This window comes from Tupaia chinensis, unplaced genomic scaffold, assembly GCF_000334495.1.
Source record: "Tupaia chinensis unplaced genomic scaffold, TupChi_1.0 Scaffold000448_1, whole genome shotgun sequence".
Classification (NCBI taxonomy): domain Eukaryota; kingdom Metazoa; phylum Chordata; class Mammalia; order Scandentia; family Tupaiidae; genus Tupaia; species Tupaia belangeri.
The window spans coordinates 20,718-41,657 of NW_006159953.1; the positions used below are offsets into that span (position 1 = coordinate 20,718).

Below are 20,940 nucleotides of genomic sequence, written 5' to 3' on the forward strand. Positions count from 1 at the left end.
TTCAATTATTCGATTAAAAAATAAAGCCCTACTAACCATAATACAAAATACTTAGTAAACTTATAGTGATTAGTTTCTTTCAAATCAAGGTCCCTATTTATTATTTTAGATGCCAGTATCATATTCTTTGGCAGAAGGGTTAGTATATCTACATTGAAAGATATTTATTTTCTGTGCTAAGAAATAAGTAGATTTAAAAAAAAAAAAAAAGCTGTCCATGGGGCTGGCAGATGACATGGTGGTTAAGGCGGCTGGACTCCCACATGCTGACCCCAGTTTAAGTCCTGAACCTAGCAGCTTGCTTTCTCACTCCCACCACCACCCCCCTCCCGTCTCTCTCTGGTCAACTTTAAAGATAATAACAATAAAATAAAATAATGACAATGAATAAAATTTTTTTAAAAAACCTGTCCATAGAAACTTTTACAATGCTATATTATAAGGACATGTGACCCACATTTCCATGAAAAGGGTGATTACAATGTTTCCAAATCTAATAGGGATTAGTGAATTTACTGGAAACTATCTGAAAGTTACTGAAGCTTTGGAAGTTTTACTGATGATTCAAAGATAACTCTGTCAGCTTTTACTTGCAAATCTGTTGTCAATCTATCTTAGTTCAAATTATAAATAATCTCTCTAGTGATTTGGAGTAATATAAATTACTTGTTGGAAAGGTGGAAATACCATAGTAATATCTTTAAAATCATATATGTCTGTATGTCGTACTGCCTACATATGGTAGATTATAGATTACAAGGAAGACTACTATATGTTGCCAGCTTAAGGTCTTCTTAGACCCTTACATGCTGTGTAATCCTTCCTTAACTATGTTCATAGGTGGATCTTAATTTTGTACATCCTGCTCTCACTTTATCCAGATAGTAAATTTCCTCCTGATCTCCAATTCATTATTTGAGAATAGTGCTACTCTGAAGGCCTTTCTCCTCATTAATTTTGGACTCTGCCTTGAGATTCAGTTGAATATTCCCTATTCTTTTCACTGAGAATAACATCTTTAGAAGTGTTTGTTTTATACCATTCTGTGTGCCCCCACCCTGGGACTTTGAATTCCTAAATCAGAGAGGACAGGGTATCATGTTTTCCCCAATGGTTTTGCATAGAAGTTGGAACATGATGACCTTTGAGTAAATGTTTGCAGGTGAATGAGAATCAGATCTATAGTGCCAACTTTAGTTTGCCCTTTAAATCCATCATCTATCAGCTTGGAATCCTTTATGAACTTATTTCTAAATGTCTATTATGATTAGATTTTCTCACCTAGATTTTCAGATACAGCAAATTCAAAATCTCCTGGTACAAAACACAATTCTACCTCTATCCAGAATTCTGTCTAGTCTCTATCTTGACTCATAACATCATAATGCATTCAGATGCTCAAATTTAAAAATTTTAAGATCAAAAAAGGAGATAAGTTACATCCGTACCTGAAATCCTTTAATGGTTCCAGATTATATATGAACTTAAATACCAACTCTTATTGTAGCACTCAAATCTCTTTAAGATCTCCAACAACCACTCCCACCCGCACCACTCTCACTTCTATTAGCCTCACTTCCAACCCACTTCCCAAAGTTTCCCTGCTACCCTATTAATGACACTGGACTATTGTAGGGGAAAAACAAAACAAAACAAAATACAATGAGGAAAAGCTGCCTGTGTAAACTATAAAATCCTCTAAAATGTTAGTACTGCCTTCATCTGTCATCCAAAACCTAGCTTACTACATCTTCTGCGAAGCATTTTCAGATATACCATCTGTTATGACTTCTCCTAAACTCACACAGCTTTTAACAGCACTGAGGCATGTGAATGATCTATTCATCAGATAGCTGTTTTTAGTAGAGTGTAAACCATTAAGCATCACATTTTTAATATTTAATTAACCTTTGAATTTTTCTTCTTGTAATAAATTCTTAGGTTGACCAGACATGTTAAAATAAGAAAGCTGTGTGGTAACTGGCAGAACCTCCCTAAGACTAAAAATTTCCTTTCAACTTTTGATACAAATGAGAATTTTACTAGGAAAAAAAACATATACCTTTATTTGTAAAAACAAAAAAAAAATTTACAGGTGATTCTAATGCATATCAAATGTGAAACATATTCTGTAGCATAGTTTGTTTTCCCTTTTTTGGGTACAGGGAGAGGTTGACTTCGACAATGCATTTGAATGACATTTCACCATTTAATAAGGATGCTATGAATGCAATTAGCAAAATAAATGAGAATACAAAAGAAAACCCTTCAACACAATGCTGCCAACTTTATATCATGTGAATACAATCATTACATTGCCATACATCTAATGAGTGATGTAATAATAAATGTGATAAATGCATAAATACATATGGAAAAATAAAATTTATCATGTAATGGATGCCTCCTTATATATTTAAAAATAACCCACATAAAAATTCATTTAAATTGATCTACCTAATATGTAGGTTGGCTTTACCTTATCTTTTTAAAATTTAATTAATTAATTAATTATTTTTTGGAGAGGTTTTTTGCTATAGGGCACGTGCACTCGCCAGACAGAGAGAGACAGAGAGATAGAAAGCGAGAAATCATCCCTCAGGAGGGATGGCCACACTGCAATCCCTTCTCCTCCACTCTCCTCTCGGGATCTTGGGCATGCACGCACATGCACCCGGCGTGAGATTAAGCCACTGGGTCCAGGACTCAAACTGTGCTCGGCTACATGGGAGTTCAGCGACATAGCCATTACGCTAACTGCTGGTTCCCCGGCTTTACCATATCTTTGTATTAATGGTCCTGTCAATATTTGAAGGAGGGGATAGGGGTAGTTAAAGGATCTGCATGATCCATTTTTGTGTTTAATAAGACTCAAGAATCACTTTCATATCTATGCAAGCCTAATCTGTAGAACTGTACACACTTGAGTGTGGCCCAAGAAAAATTAAATGTGGGGATTTTTTTTTTTTTTTGAGGTTTTTGCCTTAGGGTGTATGTGCTTGCTGGAGAGAGAGACAATGAGAAGGAAACTGAAAAATCACCCCCCCCCCCCACGGGGGTGGCCAAAATGAAATCCCTTCTCCATTCTTCTAATGGGTTCTTGGACACACACACACATGCACCCAGTGTGAGTTTCAAGCCACTGGGTCCAGGACACGAACCCATGGACAGCCACGTGGGAGTCCAGCGACAAAACCACTATGACACCTGCTGGCCTTAATTTGGGGCTATTTAAAAAAACAGAACATGGGTTTTTACAATGCCGTCAAATAAACACTTTAAAAACTTGTTCTTAAATTTCAAAAATGCCTCAGAATTTATTGTTCCTTCTCACATAAACACCAGACTGAAATTGTGAACAGTGAACAGGTATTACCTTTAGATATACAGAGTTCATTTCAAATTAGTTAATATTCTACAAATGGCACTTGAGATAATGTTGAAAGTGAAAAACTTATTTAAGTATAAAGAAAGAGATAACAGCTTCTTATGGGAGCATTTTTCCCTTATTAAATTTAAGTAATGATAAACTGATTTTTTTCTTCTATCTTTTCAGTTATTTTCTCTCATGTATGCCCTTTGTACCATGTTATGACTTTAGAGCTGGGGAATAGGAGGATATGATATATAGAAATGTAGCCTTAAAATCCTCCTTTCCTTCATTTCAATAATGAAATTAATTTTATCATAAGAAATTCAAGTTTCAGTGAACTGTCATTTAAAATTTAATTTAAAATTCAAGGGATAAATATATCCTATTTACCTCATCTTTAATGATTTTCATGAAAGGAAATATGACTCTCACATTAGTTGCTGTTCTTAAAAGCTGGTAGCATTGATCTACAAAAACTTGTTTTGAAGGATTAGATTTAAGCTGTAGTTTACTCCATATGAAAATCAACTCCCTGTAAATAAGAAAAAAAGAGAAATATCAAAAATACAGTTTATTCGAATACAGACATTAGCTATCTTCCCCTGATTCTGTAGCATCCTGGTTGGGAGCTATATAAAGTGGGTGTAAATATGTATTGTTAACACCCAGGCTAGGCTACTTTCCTACCTATATGAGACTAATAGAAGTTAAGACAAAAAGAGAGAAATAAGATTTTGCAGTGGTGAGTATATATTCCAGTCATACACTGGCATACCTAAAACATCTGTGGTGTTAGGCCAAAACAGAAATTCTAGCCCTAGTGTACCAATATTGATATTACACTAAGAAACAATAAGCTTTTCGACTTTGAAATAATACCTAGTTTCAAATTTAGACACCAATGTTGTATAGGCTTTCTGCAAAGGAGAAATAGTTCATATTTTCCATTTTCAATCCATTAAGATACCTGCCGCTACAGATTAAAAGTGTATGTATATTATAGTATTGATTCTAAAACTGTATTTTAGATCATCTGCTCTTCTATCATGATGTAGCTCTCTTTTAAATAGGCAAGGTATAAGCTATTTAATTATTTTATAGATTCTTTTCTAAAATATGGCCAGAATTATTAAATGAACAAGACTAAGAAACAGTGGGTTTTGAGGCAAGTGCAAATCGTAATATATAACATGTATTTGAATATCACATTTTGGCAAATTAGATTCTTTAAAACATGTCATAAAAGTTATATGGCACATCATGATCTAAAAGTGCTCAAATAATTGATGAAAATGCTTTAAGCGAAAAAAGTGATTTACAGGGTATATAATTTGAGCCCATCACATAAAGGCATTGACTCTAAGGATAGTTTGATTAGCATCATGGGGATGTTCATGGGCTACTTAGACAATACAGAAAACACAAAACAGAAAATGGTAGCAAGCAACATATAAAAAGTAAAACCAAAATTCCACTTCCATTTCATACTGGTTGTATGTTCCTTAAATTTCAGTCCACCACTCACTTTTGTTTTGCATACATAACCTGTTAAAATGTTCACCAGGTTTCATACCTCTCCCTCAGATCTCTAGCCCCTGATTCTTTCCAAACTTTCATATTTGGGTATTTCAATTAAGATTACTTTTCAACACCTTAACCTATGTAGATCTAATCATATTCCTGCCAAATTGATGATCTCTGTTCCTAGATTAGTCAGTGGCACTAAACATTCCTCTAGCTTCTTCAGTTCTATTTATTTTCCAGTGTCTTTATATTTTAATTACATTTTTGCTCTAAACTATATCATTCTTTCTCAGTGAGCACTAACCTGATCTGTTCCTCACATGTCCCTGATAATTTCATTTAATGTTTATTCAATATGCTGTACTGTACCATGGTAACAACAACAGAAATATGGGTTTGGGAGTCAGAAGGATCAGAATTTAAATCAGAAACTCTGTTAGGTAGGGTTCCTCACTGTTAAAGGGAGGAAAGTTAAAGTACTTCATTTAGCCTCACTTTCATTTATACTGATTTCTCTACTTGGAAAGTAATTCTTCATTTCTAAGATAAGGTTGCTTTTCAAAGGCCTTTTCAAGTGTCTCTTCATAAAAGTGTTTGTGAATTCCCCAAACTAAAACGATACCTACATCAGAATATATCTTACTTCTCTTACTCACTTAATGCTTTTCATAGCTTCCTTGTTTATATTTCATGGTCCTATTTCCCCAACTGTTAATACATTGTAAATTTTGCTAACATATCAGATAGTGAATGTGGCAGCAAGACATGGGACTGAGAATGAGAGACCTAAATCTCAATACAGCATTATATACTAATTAGAGTGGCACTACTCAGTTCACAGTGAGCCACCCTTTTCTGGGAATATCCTTCATGCATAAGGGTAGAACCTCAGTGACCATGTCAACTCTGTGACCTTCCTCTGCCCCTATGATATACTAATTCAGGGGTGGGAAATTATCCCAGGTAAGAATCTCTAGGATGTTCTCAACTCTAAGTTATGCAGTGTGTGGGACTGTTGGTGTTCCTGCTGGTCTGCAGCATGACACTGAAGTCAAGTGACAAAAAAGAGAAAGCAGATATTTGAAAGAGAAATCTCATAGTGTCACTGGTAGCAGTTATCTCAGTGTCACTGATAGCAGTTATCTTTGAGAACCAACTGTATTCCTGCCCTACTTGCAGCTCAAGCCATACTCCAGTATTCTTTCAGTATTTTCTCCTACAGTAGTTAGACACAGATGCTATTCTATGCAAACAGCCTATAGTAAATACCAAATTCATTTCTTACTAGCTATGTGACCTTTCTCTCTTTTATCTACAGTCTTCTTATACATAAAAGTTGAGATGACTCTTATTCAAAGTCTTTATTAAAACAGATAAGTGAAACGTCTGGCATATACTCATGTTTAATAAATCACTAGTTTGCTATATTCATTCCTTATCCTTGTAATCTTTATAGTTTCAGACAATGGGATTAAATAAATATTTGTTAGTTGAAAATCTGGTAAAATTGTATTCTTAAATGCTAAAAGCATTCTGAAGAGGCCACCTGAGGAATATACTACAGGGTATTATACACGCAGAATGAGATTAAACTATGCTGGGCATTCTAAGTAATGGTTATTTTATGAAAAAAGGGATATGGATAGAAGAAGGCAAATAAATTGGCTATGTTTAAGAAGAGATAAGACATCTCTCCAACAGATGTTTTTGTGTTGCTGTTTAAGCCAGGGTATTGCTGAACCAAGAGCCTCTTCTTAGCCTCCCGCATAGCTAGAAATGCAGACACATAATGCCACGTCCAGCTTCTCTGCAATGGAGAATCATGGGTGTGATATTCCATTCAATATTATACAAATGGAAATTTGTATGACTAGATTGGAAATGTATATATTTATTTTCCAAAAGATAATTTAAGACTCCTAACAGATTTTTTAGGGCACAATATGCCTTTTTTTCTTTCTTTTTTGAAATCAGAAATCTTATGTCCACTCTGTCTTTGAGAAAATTTGGTAAACAAAATGTAAATATATCCCAATATCCTAATAAGTTTACCATGAGAGGGCTATCTTTATGGAGTTTAGCTTTCTGGCAGGCAAAGAAGAAATCTCTGGATATGATATGAGGTTCCATTTTGAATGAATTTATGAGAGGGCCTCAAAAAGTTTGTGGAAAATGGAATTAAAGTACAAGTTTCTTTTCGAGTAAAAATTTTCAAAACCCATGCATAATTTTTCTTAATATGCATATTCCATGAACTTTCTGAAGACCCCTTGCACAAGATGGGATCTCAGGTTTTACTTGTACCTTGGATTTTGAAAGAAAACAAAAATAAACAAAAACACTATGAAAACCATTTTACTCACTTAATGCTTTTCATAGCTTCCTTGTTTATATTTCATGGTCCTATTTCCCCAACTGTTAATACATTGTAAATTTTGCTAACATATCAGATAGTGAATGTGGCAGCAAGACATGGGACTGAGAATGAGAGACCTAAATCTCAATACAGCATTATATACTAATTAGAGTGGCACTACTCAGTTCACAGTGAGCCACCCTTTTCTGGGAATATCCTTCATGCATAAGGGTAGAACCTCAGTGACCATGTCAACTCTGTGACCTTCCTCTGCCCCTATGATATACTAATTCAGGGGTGGGAAATTATCCCAGGTAAGAATCTCTAGGATGTTCTCAACTCTAAGTTATGCAGTGTGTGGGACTGTTGGTGTTCCTGCTGGTCTGCAGCATGACACTGAAGTCAAGTGACAAAAAAGAGAAAGCAGATATTTGAAAGAGAAATCTCATAGTGTCACTGGTAGCAGTTATCTCAGTGTCACTGATAGCAGTTATCTTTGAGAACCAACTGTATTCCTGCCCTACTTGCAGCTCAAGCCATACTCCAGTATTCTTTCAGTATTTTCTCCTACAGTAGTTAGACACAGATGCTATTCTATGCAAACAGCCTATAGTAAATACCAAATTCATTTCTTACTAGCTATGTGACCTTTCTCTCTTTTATCTACAGTCTTCTTATACATAAAAGTTGAGATGACTCTTATTCAAAGTCTTTATTAAAACAGATAAGTGAAACGTCTGGCATATACTCATGTTTAATAAATCACTAGTTTGCTATATTCATTCCTTATCCTTGTAATCTTTATAGTTTCAGACAATGGGATTAAATAAATATTTGTTAGTTGAAAATCTGGTAAAATTGTATTCTTAAATGCTAAAAGCATTCTGAAGAGGCCACCTGAGGAATATACTACAGGGTATTATACACGCAGAATGAGATTAAACTATGCTGGGCATTCTAAGTAATGGTTATTTTATGAAAAAAGGGATATGGATAGAAGAAGGCAAATAAATTGGCTATGTTTAAGAAGAGATAAGACATCTCTCCAACAGATGTTTTTGTGTTGCTGTTTAAGCCAGGGTATTGCTGAACCAAGAGCCTCTTCTTAGCCTCCCGCATAGCTAGAAATGCAGACACATAATGCCACGTCCAGCTTCTCTGCAATGGAGAATCATGGGTGTGATATTCCATTCAATATTATACAAATGGAAATTTGTATGACTAGATTGGAAATGTATATATTTATTTTCCAAAAGATAATTTAAGACTCCTAACAGATTTTTTAGGGCACAATATGCCTTTTTTTCTTTCTTTTTTGAAATCAGAAATCTTATGTCCACTCTGTCTTTGAGAAAATTTGGTAAACAAAATGTAAATATATCCCAATATCCTAATAAGTTTACCATGAGAGGGCTATCTTTATGGAGTTTAGCTTTCTGGCAGGCAAAGAAGAAATCTCTGGATATGATATGAGGTTCCATTTTGAATGAATTTATGAGAGGGCCTCAAAAAGTTTGTGGAAAATGGAATTAAAGTACAAGTTTCTTTTCGAGTAAAAATTTTCAAAACCCATGCATAATTTTTCTTAATATGCATATTCCATGAACTTTCTGAAGACCCCTTGCACAAGATGGGATCTCAGGTTTTATTTCTACCTTGGATTTTGAAAGAAAACAAAAATAAACAAAAACACTATGAAAACCATTCATAATCTTCTTTTAGAAGACCAAAAAAGAGAGCTTTAATGATATTTTAAGTTTTCTTTTAATCAAAGGGTCCTTCAGGAAAAAAAAAAAAAAAACAACACCTATTTGGTGTGCAAACTAATCTCCCAGGTAGCTAACTAATAAAAGATCCTGTTAACTACTAATATGATCATCAAGTTATATAGTTTCTGAGAAATGGCTATAACAGGGTCACTCTTACAATTTAAAGTTTTTTCAAGCTTAACCCTTTATAGTAACTAATGTTTAACAGCAGAGACTGTAAATCAGGGTGCTAAAGTTTGAACTCTAGCTTTACCATTTACTAACTGAATGGCTTGAGCACAGTATTATCTGCCCTATATAATTGTTGAATTAAATAAGATAATACATATATAAAGCACAGAATGTAGGAAGCCACTCAGCAAATGCTAGCAGCTGCCATTATTATTACTGGTGACAGAGAAAGAGAAATGGTGTTAGTACCTTGCCTCACTGGTTTGAGATAGAGCACAACTGCACTGTGGATATGGTGCTGTTCAGAGAAGGAAAATGAAGAACAAGTGTATCCTAGGGAAGGCTAGGATGAAACAAATATAGACCTGTAGTCTGAAAAGAATCCTGCTTTTCAATTTATGATAAAAATTAACTTTCAGAAGCAAGAAAAAGGACTCTAGCATTCAGAGCTGTAGTGGAGAGACAGAATAAGTAGGTAAGCCATCAGAACCAAGGCTACTTAGAAAGATGGGCCTAAAGGAAAGCTAAAGACTCCTTCTGATTAGGCAGAAAGAGTCACATCTATCTTCTAGCTCCTGTCTACAGATACCTTCTAAGAATTTAAAATGTAAAAGCATTAAAAACAAGTGTTTAGGGATGACCCTGTAGTCAGCAATTAAGTGCTACGGAGAGGAAGCTGGTTCCCACATGGCTAGGGTTTGAGTCCTGGCTTCTGTGGTTTGAGAAACTAGAAATGCCAACCTTTAGCATTTCTGTGCATTCCCAGAATCCCAACAGGATGGAGAACCAGAGGAAAAATGACCTTGGCCTGATCAAGCTTTGCTGGGGGATAGTTTCTCTTTTTCTTTATCCATCTTGCATGAGTCAGTATAAAAAAGAAAAAAAAGAGGAAAGAATTTGTTTAGGGCCAGCTCTGTAGCTCAACACTTAAAAGAACCAGTGTGGCTAACCACATGACCTGTGGTTCGAATCTTAGCCCTGGAAACTTAAAAACACACCAGGTATGTGTGCATGCCTGGAATCCTGACAGGATGAAAGAATGGAGGAAAGAAAATTGTGGCTTGCCATACTCCATTGGGAAGGGTATGCTATTGTGTGTGCATGCATGCTTATTCTCTCCCTTTCTCTGTCAGGTATGCATAACCTCAGAGAATGAAAAAAGGAAAGTGTTCATAGGGTTATAAAGTCCATGGTCATTTCAGATTATTGTACTAAGCAAATAAAATTTAGTTTTCCCTTAAGAATTAATGAAATGGCAAAGTGATGTTTTTGTTTTTGTTTTTGGTTTTTTTGTCTGCCCATATATCTGGAGTGAGAGAAGCAGAAAGTGTTAGAATCTTTTCTAATTACTACCTATGATTTCACTTAATAGCACTTAAAGGATATTGAATATATGAAGCATATATTCTTAACAGAAACTTCTACATACTTTCTAAAATGTTTTTAAAAACTCATGCTCTATTTTAATGTTAATTTCAAATATAATTGTTTCATTATAACAGACACCTTAAACATTTATGCTATCAATTTTAGTGGTACATAATCATATTCTTTTTAAAATCTCTAGTTTTTATAATCTGCTATTGTTTCTTGCATAATTTTTTAAAGTGACTTAATATTTCACATAATTTTTAAGGGTGAAAAATGTAAAGTCCAAATTCTGCTAACCAATTCTTCTATTCCCTGGCTTACCACTTCCTTTGCTATATTAGAAACACTTACCAGATACAGTACATATCTCCACTCTGGAGCTGTGGAATAAGAAAGGATTCACAGAGTTGCAAGGCTAAAATTGTCTTGCCTTCTTTTTCAGTGTTACATATGATATCAATTCCACTCTTACAATCAGTTTTCAATAAGTGCTGTAAGAAAAGAAAAATCAGTTCATATCATTAAAAAATCTAAAAAGCTAGCTGTAAAATTTAAATATTAATAAGAAATTAGATTTCTAGTTTCCTACTATAAAGACAATAGTGATTTATATAAAAATAATTTCATAGTTCCACTGTACACAGTAATAAACTTATAATTTTTAATTTTATTATTGCCTACAATCCTTAAGTAAGCAGGATTCATATTAGGAAAAGATTCTTCTTGAAAAAACAAACATGAGCATTTACCTTTTTCATACTTTACTTAAAAGGCAAAATCATTATGCTTTTTGGGTTTTATTAGATTTGTCACACCAAAAGCTTGACATGAATAATAGTTATTAATGAACATATATTTTATTAATCCCATAATTGGTTAATACCAGGTTTTGACTAATTTCAACATAAATGTAACATACTGCCAACAAGAACACATCTAGATGATTTCATCTGAATCTTTGATAATATTGTAAATGTAATTTAATGTTGTTGGGCTATTTTTTTTTTTTCTTTTGGAAGGGTTAAAATGGCAATAGGCAAAAATAGTCTCAAACAATACCTCCCGGAATAGCTGATCTTCCACAGGTGACATAAACAGACATGTGAAGAGTGCTTGATGGAAGTACAAGTCTTTACTGATTTCTGGGTGATTTATACAAGATTTAATAAGAGCCATTGCTTCAGGTATGCGTTCACAAGCAATTAGGTATCTGGCACGTAGTTCAAAGAACAGTGGATTTTCAGAACTTAAATATCTATTCACTATATTAAAAAGAAAATAGACTCTATTACTCTCAAGAAAAGATTCTCTCAAACTTTGTTGTTTGAAACTTTATAACCAAAATATGGCATTAAATTAGATTAACTAGCTAATAACACTTTCCTTAGTAGAAGTTTATTTGTGAAAAGAATCTTCAGTTATGATTGGAAAACTGAAAGTAAGAATGGTACCACAAAAGTGCTTAAGAAGTATTGGTTGATTTCTTCTCCATATAAAATGTAAGGGAAAAACAAAAAAGAAATGAAAAAAAATGAAAAAAAGAAAAAAGAAATTCACCTTTTTTATTGATGTTTTAAAATTTCAAGTCTATGGTGTATTTCTAACCTGATTATATAATTTATATTCTTTTTGTCTGATGTTTTCATTACTATAAGATTAAAAGGGCCAAATCCTAATTTGTCACATTAAAATCACATTAATTCAGATTAATTTTAGAGAAATGTAATCTGAATGAATGAAAAGTTGAGTCATAAAATAAATATACTTTATTAATTTTCTAAGTCAAATTAATTAAAAATATTGGGCCATCAAAAATATTGGGCCATCTATATGCAAAATGCATCATGACTTTCTCAACAAACCAACAGTACCGAATAGAAATAAGAATTCTTCTTTTACATAGTTTTAGAATAAATACATACCTTTAGGTATATAAGTTTATTTATACCTAACAACAACCTTATGACAGGATTATACTTGTTACACAGATCACAAAATTGAGTCACAGAGAGGTCAAATGACTTGCCCAAAGACAAAGAATGAATAAGTGGGAGAGCAGGAACTAGAATCCATATTTTATGATTCTGAATCCGAAAGTGTTTTAATTACTTACATATATTTAATCAGTAAGTTTCTAAAGTGTTTATGAATAATGTTATATTTCAGCTTATTTATTTACCTTGAAATTCTGTTTATAATATATTATAAACAAACACCAATCTGTATAGTTAATACAAAGATTATCTTAGTCTTTTCTTTATCCTGTTGGTCACCAGCAAGGAGTCATCCATATTGATAAGGCTCTAGAACAGCTTTTCCCAAAATGAGGCATGCTAGTGTAGGTTTGAAATGAGTATTTATTTTAATGTGATTCCTAGCTTAAAAGGTCACTGACCCTCAGATCAAGCACAGGTATATCCTAGCTTCTACTCAAAGAAGCTTTTTAAAACTCCCTTAAAATGCCAAACTTTTTTCTCCACTTCACTCCTTTTGAAACTTTGTCTAGTTCCTCTCCCCTTCAGGCATATTTTGGACATTAAGTCCCACTCTCCTTGTGGTTTCCTCTGGTCTTTCACTTTTGCCTTTCTAATGTTCAAGGCTTCATATTTTTCTTCCACATACCAACTTTTTCCTCAAGACTTAACTATCTCTTTCTTCACTTTTTTTTTTTTTAAATCCCTTTCTAAAATCCCCATATCAAGTACCAGTCTCAAGTTCTGGATTTTCTATACACTGTGACATACATATGCCTTAGCCTCTCCTCTTAGTCTTGCCCGACCTCCCACGCCAACCCACTATTTTGCTTTGCTTGTCCTAGGCTTATCTTTCTTCATCTTCTCTTACACTTCTTACTACAGTTCTCCACACTTTTATCTGGGCTTGGTTTGCTTTTAAGCAGAGAAATCATAGTCTCTTCACTCTGTTTCACTCATCCACCTCATCCTTAACCTGGGAGAAATGGAAATATTCTAACCTGCTTATTATCACAATCAGGTATATGGTATACAAAGCATCTCTTTCTCATCAGACTGAGATCGGACTGGTTGGAGGTTCCAGGATTGGAAAGTCTTATCTTTTCCCTTTGGCTGTCCTTATACGTTCTTTGTAGGCCTCTTTGATACTTTCAAATATTTTCATACTTATTGGCTCTCTATATGCTCTCTCACACTTTCAGATTTTTCCACACTTTTGCTTATTCATAACTAGCTGAATTTACATTCTTCGTTTTAGTGACCCAAAGTATTCTGGGGCTCTAGAATAATGTGAAAAACATTGTTTTAAAAGAATTAATGAGAAGCATTTGACAGGACCTACTGTCACAAAAAGAAATTTTGGCCTGCAAGGGACCACTGTAGATCTGACAGGAGGTAGTGTCAAAGAGGTATGCAGAAAGTAAGGGGATAAGATAAACCTTAATTTCTGTTACATTTTGTAAATAATGCTCTAGTGTTTTGGAATTAAAAGTAACTTAGTAACACAGTGAGTCATTCACTCACTCATGCATTCACCATTCATTCATTCAATCAACAAATATTTAACACTGAGCACCTACTCTGTACCATGCACTGGGCTGGCTGTAGAATATGTAGTAATGGTGACAAAATTTCAGAGTCCCACCCCTCATAGAATTTCCTGTGGTTTCATGAAAAGCAGAGGTTTTGTTTTAATTTTTCTAAAAATGGATGTTCCTAAACAGATTTAAAAAATATAACTGAAATGACAAAAGCAAATTCCCTGTAAATAAGTAACATCTAGAATTAATACTCTGAATTCTCATTACTAGAAGTAAATGTACCTAGTGAGGTGTCCAAAATCACTTTGGGCCAGGTTAGAGTAACAAATTAAACATTCTTCATTTGGAAATGTATAACTCCATTCTTCAGTATTATAAAATAAAGAAAAATCGCTATTATTGCTCTAGTTAGGAAATGAAATTGTTTTTGTTTCTCACAAATGTTGGTTTTGATTTTGAATCTCCTGAAGTACCTATCTCCTGAGATGCTGGCTGGGCTTTAAGAACAGCTTGCAACACTGGATCTTCCCATGGACCACCATCTCTAATGATTCGAGTCACCAGTTCCAGATTCACATTTCCATATCTGCGGAGGTGATTCTGGCATTCCTAGGAGAGAAAAATCATTTTGGCGTTGTGAATTTAAAGGGGATAAAAGCTAAAGTTGACCATCATTATCAGTAAAATGACTGATGGTCAATGAGGCAACTGTTAAATTATAAAAAGAGAAAGGGTTACTATTGTAACCTAAGGAGAGTGTCAAAACCCCAGTAATACACAAGTAGGTTTTAATGCCAAAGGTTACACAATTCTAATTAGACTTAGAAAATCCAATTACAACATGGATGAAGTGTAACCCAAGGGAAAAACTTAAAAGATGCATCATTTCTAGGAAAAGAACCAGGTTGCAAAACACTGAAACTTAAATGTTCATTTAAATTTACATGATAAGGACTCATAAAGTTCCTGTTAACAATGATAGACAAGAACCTGACAACAGGAAGGATTTCCTGCTCAATATATAGGCTCTAGCACATTCAGTTATATTTGTCTCATTGGCAGATAGATATAGGTTCCCTCTCTTTATATAGTCTAAGTTGTAGTAGAAGGATGGAAGATGGAATTTGTATTCCCTATTCTTAGGCAGTTAGGTTTGTAGTTTGGGGGTGAAGAAATAACAGATTGAAGAAATAAATCTAGCCTATAATATGAAAACTATGCATTAAGTTTTATCTTAAACCTTAAACAATAAGATGGACAGTAACTGATAATTTTTCTATGCATTTTCTGGAATTTTTTAAAAAAAGACATTTGGAATATTTTTAGAGAATCTGCTATCTTATGAAATTTGTAACAATTTGGAGACAATGTTCAATATTTAGGAAAATTTGGTTTACTGAATTTATAAATTTGATTTGCTAGAGTTAGATTTATAAGATTTTCTTAGTTGATGGATTATACGTTTTTGGTTCATTATATAATTTGTTAGTGTGTTTTTTAAAAATGTTTCAAAGAATTTGACAATTTAAAAAAATTCATTGAAGGCTTAGTATATATATTGACTTAAAAAATACTAAATTGAGCTTAAAGCCTTAGAAAAAAACTAAATATTAAAACTGGTAATGTAAAATATTTTAAAAACTAGATATTAAAATTGGCAATGTAAAAACACTTGAATATTAATTGTGCATTAATTGAAACACATAATTGCCCGAAGGAAATTCTGATTAATTAAAAACTTAGCATTATCAAATAAGATTAAAAACTTAGCATTATCAAACAAAGCTTTACATATCTTCAGAAATAAAAACTAGCATTATGAAACAAAGCTTTACATTTCTTCAGAATTTGTGTCTATCAGATGAATCATCAGACTACATATTCAAAGTGCCTATAGGTACTTTACTTTTAATAGTCATATTCATCCATCATTTGAACAGTCCATCTTAGACTTAAAAAACAATTTTTATACATCATTTTGCATTCCTACTTAAAAATCCACAAAAAAGATTTTGTTTTGTAAGTTAACAACATAGTAGAAGAAATCATGTTTCAAGAAAAGAATCATTCATTCAAATAAGTCCAAGAATCATTGTCCAAGAAAGTAAATATGTTTTAAAGTTTAAGCTATTCTCAAATTAAAATAAGTGACCAAAGAAAAATCTTACAAAAATTGGGTAAGTTACTCAACCTCTCTCTGCTCCATCAGCTAATTCCTTTACAAATGGTTACTAAAGCACTTCATAGGATTGTTGTGAAAATCAAATAATAATATACAGTACTGGAAAGGGGTTGGGGTAGAGACTGGTACACAATAAGCACTCAATGAATGATACCTATTATTTCTTCTGGTATTTTTTTTAACATTTTGAATAAATATTTTATTTATATATTAGAATATTCCAACTGCCTTAGTTGAAATTTTTTTAATTTCTTTATGTCAGCATATTAAAGCATTCCTTAAAAAATACAGTAATATAAAGTTACTGATCAGCTGTGATTTTTTTAACACATATGGGACATGGTAATGGTCTGTGGCATCAGCTTCATATTAAAAGTAATCACCAATCCAAACCTCCCAAGGTAAACAAATTCTCAAACCTCCCTACATATACATATTATTGCCTTTAAAATGCAACCACTATAAGCTGGTTCTGGTCCAATCACAGCACAAGAAGTAAGATGAGCTAGATGCTGGTCCCCCTGGTCACTGAGCTTCTTAGTTGCTTAATCCTTGGTTGTTCCATCTTCCTAGCTGTCTATGCATAGGTTAGGCACCAGTGCTACCACCATGAGAGCTGCAGGACCTAGAACTGGACTTACACCTGAGTCATGGTACACTGACAGTTTCCTAAACTTGGCTGAAAGGAGGAATGCTAAGAGGTCTTAGGCTGGCCCCGTAAGCATTGTGGTTTAAGCACAGCTCATTAGGAGCCGAATTCTACATGGATGATCAAGATTCAAATCCTGGTGCCAGCAGCTTGACTATCATGCCAGGAGCGTGTGTACTGTGTGTCCAAAGGCCTGATGGGATGGAAAAATAGAAAAAGAAAAGAACTGTGGCATGACCATGCCTCACTGATGTAGTGCTTTCCTTCTCCTTTCTTCCATTCCTCCCTTGTTCTTCTTGGCAAGCAGATGTGTCCTCTGGTTATAACAAGTAAATAATAGGCTGACCCTGCAGCCTAGTGGTTAAGGAAGCCAGGTCCTACTTGGTCAACCACAGTTCAAATGGCCTTCCATCAACTAACTAACTAACTAACTAACTACTTGGCGCTCTTGTTAAAAAATCAATTCCAGGGATGGACAGTGGTATGGCAGTAAATGTACCACTCTGCATGGCTAACTCACATGTGAAGGTTCTGGGTTCATGTCTGGAGACCTCTCTGAGTACGCCAGGCATACATGTGCTCATGATTCAGGGCTGGCTGGGGATAGATGGCAGCATCAAGACTCCACTGGGTGTGCTGTCTCTTTGTAAGAAATAAATAAACTTCTTTTTTGTTTTTAAAGATTTTTGCTAGAGGGCATGTGCACTCACCAGAGAAAAACAGAAAGAGAAGGGAAAAGTAAGAAATCAGCCCCCGGGGAATGGCCACACTGCAATCCCTTCTTCACTCTCCTCTTGGGATTCTAGGCATGCACGCGCACGTGCGTGCGCAAGTGCGCGCGCGCGCGCGCACACACACACACACACACAAACACCCAGTATGTTTTTCAAGCCACTGTTTTCCTCAAACCAAGAAGTCGACCATATGGTATCCAGTCCCCTTAATCACCATGCTACCAGGTGGCCCAGAAGGAAAAAACAAAAACAATAAACCTGATTCCTATGCCCCCGTTTAGATCAGCAGAATAAGGACTTCTAGGAGAAGGCTCTGATAATCTGTATATTTAACAGCTTCTCCCAACAGGTAATTTTGGGATACATTTTTTGATAGTAACCTCCCACATTTAATGTGTTTTCCCATATATGTTTATATTGGGTTGTCAGAACACATAGAAAAACAGAAAAATACATCATGGCTGGGCCATACAGATGGCCCAATATTATAAATTACATACTAGGGGATCTTCAAAAAGTTCACGAAAAATGCATATTATAAAAAACAAAAATCAGGGAACCAGCAGTTAGCGTAATGGCTATGTCGCTGGATTCCCACCTAGTCAACCGCAGTTCATGTCCCGGACCTGGTGGCTTAGAACTCACGCTGGGCGCGTGTACATGTATACCCAAGATCCCGAGAGGAGAATGGAGGAGAAGCTGCGACGTGAACATCCCCCCCTGGGGGGTGGATTTCTTTCTTTCTGTCTCTATGTCTCTGTCTGGCGAGCGCACGCGCCCTATAGAGAAAACCTCTCAGGAAAAAAAAAAAATAAGTAAATTAGCTTATGTTCGTTTTTCTAAGGTAAAAATCAATTACAAATGGGGATTTTGTCTTATGTGTGTGTCTGCTTCTTAGGTCAAGTACTCTACATCTTGGAGACTATTTACACGTAAGATAACCCTGGATAGGAAACAGAAGAAAAAAACCTTTGTATTGTTCTGTTGGGTTGTCAGAAAAGTCATGATACATTTTTGCATAGAAAAAAATACATCACGACTTTTTCAGCAGCCCACTATTTAAAAAGACACAAAGGCTGACCCCATAGTGCAGTGATTAAGTGCTATGAGAGGAACTGGATCCCACATGGCTGACCAGTGTTCTTAAAAATGAAGTGAAAGAGTGGCAGCATACACATAAATGCCCAGTCCTGACAGGATGAAGAATTGGAGCTTAGAGGATTACAGTGTGACCTGTTAGTGGTAATGTGCGTGCATGCATCACATTCTCTTCCTCTCATGCTTGTGCACATGCCCAATGGCATTTACAAAAAGCGCAGCCACAGTGGCACAAGCAAGGGGATGCTGCTGTATGATGGCTGGGAACTACATGGGAGTCCAGGATTCAGTTCCTAGTCTGGCCTGGACAGACCAGGCACAGTGGTATGTGCCTATGGTACTGGTTGGCTGGAATCTGGTAGGAAGGATCATAACATAGCAAGACCCCCACTGGAAATACCACTCTTTTTCCTTCCTACGCTCACTCTCATTCTCCCTTACTTGAACTTTCCCACTTTCTTGGGGAAGGAGGAGAGATGGGATAAAAAAATTAAGTTTGAAAATATTTTTTAGCATCTTACTTCAGATAATAATCATTTTTTTTGGGGGGGGGAGGTTATACTCAATTTAACACCTCCAGAGTAAACAGGAAGCATTTAAATCACTAGAATTTACAACCTATTCTCTGCTAGTATACACACACACAAACACACAACACACACACACTGTATTTTTTATGTTTAATAAATTTAGCCAGTATTTTGACTAAATTCTTTATGAAGTTATCAGCCTACTATTATACCCACTGTACTATGCTAAATATACTCTCCTCAGAAACTTCCATTCAACCTTGTCTTTACCAAAGGTACAGAGAGATCACAACTCTCCTTCACTCTTCCATTATTCATCATGGAGTGAGTATAATGTTTTGCTCTAGAGGGAAAATTTCTCTTTCCTGAACTAGATACCATTTTAGAGAGATGGCAATGTATGTTTACCACCTGTGTTTGTGAGGCTGCAGGTTAGTATTCTAGTCATTCTACATGTCTGAAATGTCTGAACCCTTCAACAGCTTATCGTATGGTGAAAGTTTTACTCCTTCACTTCATTTTTAAGTACCCCTGGACTATACTTATGTGCTAAATCACCTACTGTACTTCACAAATACTTTTTCTCCACCCTAGTCTCTTCCATGTCTTCTAAATTTACCTTGTATTTTCTTGCCTATGCCTTTTCTCCTGTCACTTTCCACCTCCTACAACTTCCATAAACTAAGTTCTATCTCTTCACAGTCTGCTTTCCCTAAGAAGCTTCCATCAGCTACCTCGATGCACAGTGAATTTAAATCTTTCTCCTGCAGTACTGAAAATCTGTATCAGTCCACTCCTCTAATGCTTATCATATAAAAAAGTCCTTGCATTATAATCTTATGTGTTAACATATTATTTCCTAGGCAGTTAAAACCTTTTTCAAACAGAGCAAGGAAAGGAAAGGTATACCAGAGAAGATACATTCTCAATCTTAAATAACTTTTTTTTTTTTTTTTAAAGACAGAGTCTGGACATGGTATGTTGGCATGCTGCCATGTCCATGTTGCAATCATCCTGCTTCAGATTTCCAAATGGGACTAGAGCCTTGCATAACCTCACAGGGCTCTTTTTAATTTTATTTATTTATTTTTTTAAAAGACAGAATCTTGCTTTGTTGTCTAGGTTAGCCTCAAGGCTGTGATACTCCTGCCTTAGCCTCCTGTAGTTGCCAGGATTATATGCATACACCACCACACCCAGCTTTTTTAGCTGCTGGGAGTCAGAACTCAAACTGTGTTCCACCTTGTGGGATCCAGCTTCCTGAACTTCTAGGCTACAGGACCTTCCTTGAAGGCACCTTTTAAAATATAGTCAAATCTTGATAACACTTTAAAATGAGGTGAGAATGACTATATCTTTTATTATACTTTCATTTATTATCTTAAGGCACAGTACTTCAGAAAGTTGTAAAATATAAGGAAGGATATTACACATTTTTCTTTTACAAAAAGACAATTATCCCTAATAAGCTGTTCTTTTCTGTGATTCAGTTCCTAAAAAGTATCTACTCAACATTTTTGAAAAAATAATGATTTCTGAGTTTGCCCATATAACATAAAAGAGTCAAAACAATGAGAAATGTATGGTTTTTGGGGCCCGGCTGCGGGCCCCGCCACCCCCGGGACCCGCCCCGAGCGAGGCGGCGGGGGGGGGGCGGCCCCCCACCACG

The 20,940-nt window shown here is 35.1% G+C and overlaps 1 protein-coding gene across 1 annotated transcript in view; it reads right to left on the reverse strand.

Moving 5' to 3' along the window:
* Positions 1-20,940, reverse strand: part of ZNF654 (zinc finger protein 654) — a 104,095-nt gene that overhangs the window by 3,821 nt on the left and 79,334 nt on the right. The window contains exons 4-7 of the mRNA XM_006155330.2: positions 14,552-14,687; positions 11,624-11,826; positions 10,916-11,055; positions 3,764-3,905 (exon numbers count right to left, since the gene is read on the reverse strand). Coding sequence (XP_006155392.1) covers positions 3,764-3,905; positions 10,916-11,055; positions 11,624-11,826; positions 14,552-14,687 — 621 coding nt within the window. The remainder of the gene's footprint in view (positions 1-3,763; positions 3,906-10,915; positions 11,056-11,623; positions 11,827-14,551; positions 14,688-20,940) is intronic.